The sequence below is a fragment of the Rhinopithecus bieti genome, unplaced genomic scaffold (assembly GCF_001698545.2).
Source record: "Rhinopithecus bieti isolate Rb0 unplaced genomic scaffold, ASM169854v2 scaffold_5569, whole genome shotgun sequence".
Lineage (NCBI taxonomy): Eukaryota > Metazoa > Chordata > Mammalia > Primates > Cercopithecidae > Rhinopithecus > Rhinopithecus bieti.
In genome coordinates this window covers 81,109-93,350 of record NW_016804856.1, presented here as the reverse complement: position 1 = coordinate 93,350, position 12,242 = coordinate 81,109, and the positions used below count along the sequence as shown (strand labels likewise).

The following is a 12,242-nucleotide window of genomic DNA, read 5'->3' as shown; positions in this document are numbered from 1 at the left end:
AATGTATTATATATTATATATATCTATATTTTATATATATAATGACAGTAATGTCTCATATCTAGATTGTTAGTAGCTTTTTAAGGTTATGTCATCCTTTATCATATCAATTTGTTGCCACTTGAATGAAATATTAATGCCTTTGATTTTTTCTTTGTGACCTTCCCTATAAAAAGTTTCCAGCTTTCTCCTTTCCATTGAACTGTACCCTCATTCAAAACTTACCCATGTAATATTCTTTTCTTCCATAATTTATGGTATTATTTAATAGTCACACTAATTGATCAGTTACTTGTAAAATTTTAAGTCCTTTGTGTTCTTATAACTTATGTAATGATTTATATAATAAGATAATCTGAGTATTTCTTTTCCCTAGCAAAAGACTAAATTTAATGGCTTTTAATATAAAAATTTGATATCATTTATCTCAAACACTAGAACTGCCATAGTGTAATAAAAACATCACTGAAAGTTTCTTCCTGAGGGGAGGTCACTTCTCTCATTTAGAGATTTTTTTCACAGCAGGTGAGTTTCTATAACATCCTTAAATATGTAGACTTGAACGTAGTACAAACACAACTCTCTAGATCATTTGAACACAAAATTTTCACACAATTACTCTTGTTATTATGCCACATGTGGTGGGAATTGGAGTAAGCTTCTTCAGTTATTTCTGTCCAGATTAATCATGTAAGAATATACTGATCAGACTGAGTACTGGGATAGAAACTCAGTTCTGCTGCTAGTAGTAGTATAAACTTACATAATAGTAGTATAAACTTACATAATTTAAACAACCTCAATAATAAAATGGGAACTTTAGTGGTTAAGATAAACCTCCGCAATTTACTAGCTATGTCTATGTGCCTTTGGGCATGTTACTTTTTGCAGCTCAGTCTCCTCATCTGTTAAATGGGGAAAATAACTCATGCCTCATAGAGTATATGAAAATATAATGTGTATAAAGCACACATTAGAGAATCTAGCATATAGCAAGCATTCACTCAACAGTGGCTGCTCTTCTGAGAAGCCAACCTGAACAGATGAGGTTGTTTTGGAAGGTCTCTAACTATCAATCAAGAATCCATGATTCCACCATCCATGACATGAAGGTCAAAAAAAGAGATAAGATCATTGAAATGAATATGATGTTGAAGATTTATTAAATTCATAGTATTTTTTCTTATTTAATTATTTTATGTGTAAAGCCCAGTTTAATTCATATAGCTCTTTATAAGAGATCATATAGGTTTAGAAGAAATGACAATAGTGTCATATTATGAATTTAGAAATTATCCATTTCAATCTACATATTAACAAATAAGTTATTCTAAACATATTCTTCGAAGTTACATATGTTTCACTTGGCAAAACTGAATCGGTATTTTCTGGGTCAAAGGCCACTGCTAGAGAAACAGAAATGTTAACTTATGTTATAAAAGCAGAATGTTGGCTACTGTCCAAAGCAGAAAAGAACTATTAACAAATTAATTACTTTAGATTTTCAAACTGTATTTCTAATATAAAGTACTATTTTAGCTTAAGCAAATATAGATTGAAATTGGTACTCCATTCCAAAGTGCAATTGAAGGAAATTTTGGAAGCTATAGAGGTTTGAATAATTTTAGTTCACAGAAAAGTAGTGAGGACAGTGAAGAACAGTCCCCAGTGAAGAAGAAATAATCAAAATTAACTAAAGAAGCATTAAGCAGGAAGCTAATCGGTTGACTTGACAACCAGTCCTCTTAATTGTGAAAATCATTTCAGCTTATTTAAATATACACATATATCAAGCATTTCTTTTACAACTAGGTTGTTATTTAAAACCAAATATTGTACCAAGATGTTCCTTCTCCCATTTTTTCTGTTTCTTTGTTCCCTTTCTTCTTTTTTATAATCAGTTATTAGAAACAGCCAACCATATAGTTTGTGCTCAATAAATATTTGTAAGGAATTAATAAGTGAATGTTTAATAAATAATACAATAGCTTAACAAGTTTTATAATACCCAAACTAGATTAATATTTTTTCTACTGAAATTCTTTTTTCTTTTAAATTTTAAGTTCAGGAGTACAAGTACAGGCTTGTTACCTAGATAAACTCGTGTCACAGGGATTTGTTGTACAGATTATTTCATACTGAGGTATTAAGCCTAGTACCCATTAGTTTACCAACAAGAAATTTATTGTAAATACAACACATCTTAAATAAAATGATAATCAGAATGAATGAAATCAGGATAAAATGGCATGTATATTTTAGAACAGCTTCAGCAGACAATTTAAGTTTCTCTGTTTTCTGCAGTGGAACTTTCTTGTCTACTGTCTTAAACTTCTTTGTCTTACCTACCTGAAACTAAGGAAACTGAGTTTTAGTGGTTAAGATAAACCTCCGCAATTTACTAGCTATGTCTATGTGCCTTTGGGCATGTTACTTTTTGCAGCTCAGTCTCCTCATCTGTTAAATGGGGAAAATAACTCATGCCTCATAGAGTATATGAAAATATAATGTGTATAAAGCACACATTAGAGAATCTAGCATATAGCAAGCATTCACTCAACAGTGGCTGCTCTTCTGAGAAGCCAACCTGAACAGATGAGGTTGTTTTGGAAGGTCTCTAACTATCAATCAAGAATCCATGATTCCACCATCCATGACATGAAGGTCAAAAAAAGAGATAAGATCATTGAAATGAATATGATGTTGAAGATTTATTAAATTCATAGTATTTTTTCTTATTTAATTATTTTATGTGTAAAGCCCAGTTTAATTCATATAGCTCTTTATAAGAGATCATATAGGTTTAGAAGAAATGACAATAGTGTCATATTATGAATTTAGAAATTATCCATTTCAATCTACATATTAACAAATAAGTTATTCTAAACATATTCTTCGAAGTTACATATGTTTCACTTGGCAAAACTGAATCGGTATTTTTCTGGGTCAAAGGCCACTGCTAGAGAAACAGAAATGTTAACTTATGTTATAAAAGCAGAATGTTGGCTACTGTCCAAAGCAGAAAAGAACTATTAACAAATTAATTACTTTAGATTTTCAAACTGTATTTCTAATATAAAGTACTATTTTAGCTTAAGCAAATATAGATTGAAATTGGTACTCCATTCCAAAGTGCAATTGAAGGAAATTTTTGGAAGCTATAGAGGTTTGAATAATTTTAGTTCACAGAAAAGTAGTGAGGACAGTGAAGAACAGTCCCCAGTGAAGAAGAAATAATCAAAATTAACTAAAGAAGCATTAAGCAGGAAGCTAATCGGTTGACTTGACAACCAGTCCTCTTAATTGTGAAAATCATTTCAGCTTATTTAAATATACACATATATCAAGCATTTCTTTTACAACTAGGTTGTTATTTAAAACCAAATATTGTACCAAGATGTTCCTTCTCCCATTTTTTCTGTTTCTTTGTTCCCTTTCTTCTTTTTTATAATCAGTTATTAGAAACAGCCAACCATATAGTTTGTGCTCAATAAATATTTGTAAGGAATTAATAAGTGAATGTTTAATAAATAATACAATAGCTTAACAAGTTTTATAATACCCAAACTAGATTAATATTTTTTCTACTGAAATTCTTTTTTCTTTTTAAATTTTAAGTTCAGGAGTACAAGTACAGGCTTGTTACCTAGATAAACTCGTGTCACAGGGATTTGTTGTACAGATTATTTCATACTGAGGTATTAAGCCTAGTACCCATTAGTTTACCAACAAGAAATTTATTGTAAATACAACACATCTTAAATAAAATGATAATCAGAATGAATGAAATCAGGATAAAAATGGCATGTATATTTTTAGAACAGCTTCAGCAGACAATTTAAGTTTCTCTGTTTTTCTGCAGTGGAACTTTCTTGTCTACTGTCTTAAACTTCTTTGTCTTACCTACCTGAAACTAAGGAAACTGAGTTACTAGTACCCTTTACAAATTTCATGTGATTTTTTTTAAAGAGAGGCTGGCACATTTCCTTTCCAGGGAATATTTTATGTTATTAACAATAAATCAGTCAGACTTTTTTTCTTTAAACAAAAGAGAAAAATAACATGGAGAAGGGAACTAGAACCTGTAGATTTTAAGATCCACAGTAATAACTGGAGTAGACAGAACGACCTGAAGAGAAATGTGTGTAAAGTTTTTCTATTTAATGTGACTTTGCTTCTATAAGGTGATCCTACCCTGGTGCCCTGGTGGATATATTGGTTAAATTTAAATGTATGGACAACTCAAATTTTTTTTTTTCTACTGTTTGAACTTTTAATTTTATAAATGTGTAATGTCTTCTATAATAAAGAAACAAGATCTTATTTTTCAATGCAACAACCAATTTAGCATCTAGACTATGTGTTTTTCATATTATATTAATTTCCATAGTGGTCACATAAACTAGGAAAAAACATTGCATGTCTCTAGGTAACTTAACGTTATTCTACTTCATGCACATCCAGTAATAGAATGCCAAAGGTGTCCTACCAGTTAACATCAAGCATAGTTTTGAACAGTTAGCCCTGACTAAGGGAAGTAGGCATAGATCTTGTAGTTAGCCTCAAATAAATCTCAAATAAAGACAAATAAGCATTTTAAATAATGGCTTAAAATTTATCTTCAGACAGGCTTTTGATTGTATTAAATCACAGTTTTCAAAACTAAAATACACCATGTACTTAAAATTATTTTTTAGTAATATTTGGCTTTCAATCTTGTTTCAGAGCCTAGAGGCAACATATTTTTAGATTAAGAAAGACAACTGCATCAGTGTTTGAAGTATAAACACCATACAGCCTATCTTCTGTGATAAAGGAAACAATATGTAACTAATCTATCCCTTTTTCATATTAATCTGATCAGATTTAACAAGATTAAAGAAATTCAAATGTTTAGTTAGAGAAGTGGTACTTGTTCCTGTTTGTTCATCAGCATAATCTATGGAGCTTTAAAAAAGGCAGATGCCTAAGTCCTATTAAATTAGAGTCTTTGTGGTTGAGGCCAGATAGACAGCTGATGCGTAGCCACTGTGGAGAATACTAGTCTATGTACTCCTTTAGGATGTACACACCGGCATGTCCATTAAGGCATTCCTAAACGAAACTGGACAGACTAATGGATACATATTATTTTGAAACGTTTGGACACATTTGGCTAGTACATATGCCCTGGACTGGATCAGTAAAGTGAGGGATTTAGTGTCATATTCCCCACCCCCACACCCATGTCTGAAAGCTTTGATTTTTCTCACAGGATCTGCTGATCAATCTACTTACTTAATTACTTTCAGATTTGTTATCTCATATCATTACTATTCACAAGTGAGTACCCTTATTTAAAATAATCCAGACGTTCTAAATTATGAGCATCTTACAACTTTCTCCCTTCTGCCACTTTTCTTATACACATAGTAATGCAACTCTGCTATAAGATTCTTTATGAAAACCTACAAAGTAATCATTTTAGCCATAGACACCACATAGGAATGCACTATGCACACTGCAGAGCATTATTCCAAGGTGTTTGGAATTTTTAATTCAAGTAATTTCTTTTTGGTTTTTCCTGAAAGGTTTATGTTGTAATAAATCTGTAATTTTCAAGGTACGCTTTTCTAAAGCGAAATGTGTATAAAGTTTTTCCATGTAATATAACTTTGCTTCTATAATGTAGTAGATGGAGTATGAATTGTTTGAATCTGAATTTATGGGCAAAATCCTCTACACCAGAATAGACCATTTAAATGCTAGGAGATTGGAGTCTATGATAAATGTTCAGAAATAATATTTTGAACTTAATGATTATGTTAAATGTGTTTTATGAAAGCAGAAAACTATCACTCTTTTATTATCAACTAATATTTCATCAAATTTCATCAGCCCCTATATTCAGATCATCCTAAAATGTGAACGATACATTGATATTGTAAGAAATTTCAAAATATGAATCTCTTGAGAAAAAAAGCTACATCTTCAACAAATAATTGAAGACTCCTAAAATCCATTTCCTCCTATGTTGGACTTCTAATTATTTACATTTCAGAAGGTTTTCACAGAAATATATGCCTTCTGCAATTAACAATGAACATCCTCAGAGCTAGGAGTCCCCACATGTTTGATTATCGGGGTCTGAATAAAGGGTTTTCACTGTGTGTCTACAGAAGCACATACTTATGTTTAAGTCAGTGTATTGAACAACTTTGATCAATAGACACAGGGCCACTTATGGTGTAATGATGGAAATATGTTTTGCATGCAACAAAGGCCCATATTAAAAGGTAAATGTTACAAAGATAATTTGTAGTATAAACGCATCTTTACAACAACTTAGAGCATTCATTTTTGATAAATATACTTTTCTGCATGAAATCGTATTTAAAAGCTAACTTGCAGCAGCAACTTTTTTTGGTGACAATTCAATATTTTGTTCTTTTTGTGGGTGTTCTGTTTGTTTGCAGTCAGATGAGTGAGCCTCATAGCGGTTTGACGCTCAAATGTGCCAAGTGTGGAGTAGTTTCAACAACAGCTTTGTCAGCCACCACCGCCAGTAACGCCATGTTAGTCCCAATCATTTACATCTTCTTGTTACAAATCTTTTACAGTGCATGTGAGAAAATGCTATGATGAAAAAAAAAATGTGTTTGCTAATACAAGAGCAGAGTATATTTAAATATTTGTAATTGGCAACTGTCTTTAGAGCTATTGTGGGATAGTAGATAAAAAAATAAATAAGACTCTCAAATGTCATCTGCTTTGTGGTTTCCAAGTTAATGGTCTTGGAACCACATACAAAAATGCTGTGTTGAATGGGGGTTTGGCTGTGGCCTGGGGTGTGACGTACAGCTACGTAATGTTGCTTTCTTGGTCTCAACAGGGCGTCTCTTTGGAGCTCCTGCGTGGTGTTGCCCCTTCTGGCTTTGACGTGGATGTCTGCGGTGCTGGCCATGACAGATAAACGCTCCATATTGTTTCAAATACTTTTTGCTGTGTTTGATTCATTGCAAGGCTTTGTTATAGTCATGGTCCACTGCATTCTTCGGAGAGAGGTGAGAAGCATTCTTGTGATAGAGAACAGTGATGGTTGGAAGGGTATTTCCTGCTAACAAGAATGATCTTTTAATATCTTGATGTTCAGATTAAAGCTGGTCTCTTCCATTGACAATCACTTGGGAATCAAAGCTGAAGGAATGCTTTAAGAGACAGCTTGGGAGGGCCCCCAGCCCTCTGAAAGTGACAGATTAGAACAGATGGGTCTATGCCAGGAAAAACAAAACCAGAGGTGTCAAAAGCCAGGGAGAATAGATTTAAGAGAAGCTACATGGAGTGATTTGTATAAATAAGTCTGTTAGAAAAACTAGTGAATAAGAGGGCATAGAGGCATATGTTTTAAAGACACGGTTCATGAGCATAATGCAGTGATAGTTCTTAAGCTCATTCCCTAACTCATGTTTCTTCACACAGCACACCCTCATTGCATATATTAACTAATACTATTTTAAGTAGAAAACATTGAAGATGAATTCTTAGTTCTTTTGTCTCTTTGCTAAGTTTTGGTTATGATTACGATGGATTATTGCTTTTGATATGGATATTTACTCTTAGGAAAACACTAAAAATGTATACAGCGAGACATGATAGGCAGTGATCGTCTCCAAGAACTGTAGACGTATTATCATATCAGCATTTATCTGGATCATGATTGAGGTTCATTGTCAGCAACAGGGAAAGAAAGAAGTCATATTTCATGAATGGAGACACTAAGTAGCATCAGATCCATCCAGGACAGTAAGAGATTTCAGACTTAAGTTGTTTAGAAATAAAATGTTGTTTTCCAACCTGTGTGAAAATTATTTTGAATGCTTGCAAGCACTGAGAATATTTACAAGGTTTATGAGTCATTTTAGCATTTACTCTAAGGATGAGTGGTGACAAAAACACACATGACATAGTGCCATGCTAGTCATTTTGAGAAAACAATCTAGTCTGTCATTTTGCATTATCTAGCTTGTTTGAGAACTTTATTGCAATGTGCACATTGCAAAAAAACACATGTGCATATGAGTATAAACCCTATAGTTTTGCAGTGATGTGCAGAGATTACCAGTGGCTTTTACCTGATTTATCAGATGGGAAGAACAATATTTATGAGCTATTTTATTTTATTTTTAATTATACTTTAAGTTCTGAGACACATGTGCAGAAAGGGCAGGTTTGTTACTTAGGTATACATGTGCCATGGTGGTTTGCTACACCCATCAACCCAACATCTACATTAGGTATTTCTCCTAATGCTATCTCTCCTCTAGCCCCCCATCCTCTGACAGGCCCTGGTGTGTGATGTTCCCCTCCCTGTGTCCATGTGTTCTCATTGTTCAACTCCCACTTATGAGTGAGAACATGCAGTGTTTGAGTTTCTGTTCCTGTGTTAGTTCGCTGAGAATGATGGTTTCCAGCTTCATCCATGTCCCTGCAAAGGACATGAACTCATCCTTTTTCAATAGCTGCGTAGTATTCCATGGTATATATGTGCCACATTTTCTTTATCCAGTCTATCACTGACGGGCATTTGGGTTGGTTCCAAGTTTTTGCTATTGTGAAGAGTGCTGCAATAAACACACGTGTACATGTGTCTTTATTGTAGAATGATTTATAATCCTTGGGGTATATAACCAGTAATGGGATTGCTGGGTCAAATGGTATTTCTGGTTCTAGAGCCTTGAGGAATCGTCACACTGTCTTCCACAATGGTTGAGCTAATTTACACTCCCACCAACAGTGTAAGAGCCTTCCTATTTATCCACATCCTCTCCAGTATCTGTTGTTTCCTCACTTTTTAATGATCACCATTCTAACTGGCATGAGGTGGTATCTCATTGTGGTTTTGATTTACATTTCTCTAATGACCGGTGATGATGATCTATTTTTCATATGTTTGTTGGCTGCATAAATGTCTTAATAAGATACAGATGTCAGTAATAAACCCACGTGTATTCTAAGAACACGCTATGAAGAAAATCAATGAAAACCAATAAACAGTAACTTCACATTGCAAGAGGAGAAGAGTATTTTAGCATTTAAGAAGTCTGATGTCGTTTACAGTTGCCAAGCCTTACTATTCCCTTAGCAAATTTCTACCTAGAATATCAACATTAAAAATCTTCCAAGTATTGAATTATTTATAGACCAAAGGAGTAGAAATTAAGAGGAAATTGAATAATAATTTAGCTTGTGTTCTCCAACTATAATTATCTTATGGGTCTGCTATATTAATATTATCACTAATAATTAAGTAACGAGATTGTTCTAAATGAGTAGACACATAATACATTTTTGATTGATGATTAAGGATGAAGTATTTCAGGTTTTAAGTAAGATACATGATGATATACCAACATGCAGTTTTTAGAAGATATTAGTACCTTAGCTGTTTATGAGTAGAACAGTGCTGCATCACTATATAAGCTTCTCTTTTTCTTCAGAATAAGCTTGCTAGATAGTCTTAAGCTATCATCAAAATATGCAGGTTTTAAAGTGGCAGATATTATGGTGTCTAATTATCAAATGTTTGCTGTTTACATGAAGAAAAATACTTGGCACAAAATTCTTGATTTCCCTCAGAACTTTTTCATTCTTGCTAATTGGACCATTAACTGTCAAAAACATGATTTACAAGTAATTAAATCAATCATATAATAAATACTTCTGCTAAAGTAGGTGTCTCTAAATACATGTTTTCTGTACTAATAGAAAATAAAAGTATAGATACATCTCTGTTGCATTTTCAATTATTAGTTCAAGTTGAATAATTTTATAGAAAATGAATTAACAGCAGAGTGTCATAACACTCTTTATCTGCATCATTGAAATGGCAAATCACGTATTTCTTTTTTTTTTAATTGAACGTTAGAAGTACCCTATGACATTGCTGTAAATACACAGCAGATTTCAGGTATATGGCAATTCTGCTTCAGAATTCCTAGAGGAAGATTTTATTTAAACACCTTGTTTAGAAGGATTTTACAGATCCCAAGGAAGATATCATAGGAGGCCTCATTTGGAACACGGAAATTCTTTTTGACCTCCTAAAGGTGTTTTGCCTGACACTAGCAATGGGTATATCTCAGATCACTTGTGATCACATTGCCCTGACATTACCACGGTTCAAGAGAAGAGAAGTATCTTCCCATTTCCTCTGTGTCTCCACTGAACAGTAATTTCATAAAGATTTACCAAAGCAAATGGAATAGATAGCTACATGTAAAACATTAGGTAGTGATTTATATCTATTAATCTACTTGATAAATTATAATTGGATCCTAGAAGTACAGTTTTATCTCTACTGCTCTTCACTTTAAAATATTTGCTTCACTAAAATTCATGTGGGCTTTTATTTCTTAAAAAAATATAAGCAATGTAAAATATATATTTTGTAATGTAGAGACTGGATACACACATATATATATATATTTCTATTTCTATGTATTTTTGACAGACACTAACATAATTTAGTCTTTAATGACTGTCCCAATATGAATTCAGAAGGCTTTACCCATATTTATTATTTCTGTGGAGGAGGTGGTCTACACAGGGGAAGAATATAGCCTTGCAGTTTAAGAAGGAGAAAAGAAGTGAAATACTATAACTATGATATTTTTAATGTGCTGCGTATGGAGCCTACTTTATTTTAAAAGTGCCTTTGCTTTTAGTGGGTCCAATTTTAAAATCATTTCAAATCAGGAGAAAAGGGAGAAATGATTACTCTGTTTTGCCAAATCAATTATATCCCACTAAAAAAATTTTTAATGTTTGCAGAACTATTTGTTCTGACCTTCAGACCTAAAATCTTAATATTTAGACTTTATAAAATTTATATTCTTGAAAATACAGTTTCTTCTTCTGAAATAACTTTTCTTTTGAATTACTTTACTAAATCTCTCTGGAAAAAAAGACAAAAAGAGGAAATAAGAATAAAAAAAAGAAGCCATCTGATCATCACAATACATACTTTTAGCAACAGAACCTAAATCTTAGAAGCTAATATATATAACAGCTGATTAGACAGAATTTAATACAATGAGTATAGAGGCTTTCCTTCTTTTATCCATCATTGGTTTTTTAGAATTTATTTGAATTAAACGGATAACAGAATATACTATTTACTATTCCCCACATTGCTATGGAAATGGAAAGACACAAGAGTTAGGAAACCTTTGAAATAGTTACTGTTGCTAGGAAACCACTTTCTTGGTGCCTGCACATTCTTCTCATCTTTCTGTCTCTGGCTGTGCCTGGCTCTAAGACAATCTTACAGCTCTATGTCAGAGGGGGAAAATCACAAGATCGTGATACAAAACAAGCCACAATAAAACTATTTCACTAAATGGTAGGATAAAAGGAAAGTGCTTAAATGGGTAATTTTGTTATATCAGTGTGTGAGAATCCTGTGGCTGTTCTGAAGCATCACTAACAGGGCCAAACTCCTCTTTTCTCTTTCCCAGGCACTGGCAGGAGGTATAGGCTGCACCAGATGAGGTCCCAAAATCTGTATCCAAACCTGTGAAGTCATCTTGTAGGGAAATGCTTAAAATAAAAACCTTTTCTTTCTTCCTTCTCCCACTCCCACCCTTTTAAGCCTATTTTCTATTTAGTCTTATTATTTCCACAAGGCGTACAGATAAACAAAATGATTTACATGCACATGGCAGTGAATATGTAAAACAGACAAGCACCCTTACTTGTCTAATGTAAAACGAATAATATTCCAAAGTAAATCAGTAAAAAAATAAATGAAGCCAGTAGTGATGAAATAACTAGATAAAAATTTGTAAAGAGTCCATATTGCACATAATATAGCTCAGATAGTTACGTGAACCTCCAGGTTTGACTGCTTACAGGGAAACTGAGTATGACTCTTTAGCATGGAAGGGTATACCTGTGCCTTCCTTTACTGCAGGATGGGTCTGCTGTTTTAGTTGGTCTTTGAAGAGGAAGGAGGAGGTGATAAAAGACTTCAAAACTCATGGGTTCCTAAGGGAGCAATGAGGTTAGAAGATTAGGGAAGTGAAGGTTTCTGTTAGAGGAAGATGGAGAAAGGTTGCTGGGCATATGGTTTCCATGGAGTGGGGCCTGTGGTGAATAGTAGAGAGTTTGATTCTTCTCTGGGACCATATGAAGCATGTGGAGACATAAAGCAAATGATGTGATCCTGGACCCTAGTGATTTTTTTTTTTTTTTTTTTTTTTTTT

At 33.2% G+C, this 12,242-nt stretch overlaps 1 protein-coding gene across 1 annotated transcript in view; it reads left to right on the top strand.

The window, feature by feature from the left end:
* Positions 1-12,242, top strand: part of ADGRB3 (adhesion G protein-coupled receptor B3) — a 779,954-nt gene that overhangs the window by 715,301 nt on the left and 52,411 nt on the right. The window contains 2 exon segments of the mRNA XM_017870735.1: positions 6,456-6,554; positions 6,872-7,043. Coding sequence (XP_017726224.1) covers positions 6,456-6,554; positions 6,872-7,043 — 271 coding nt within the window.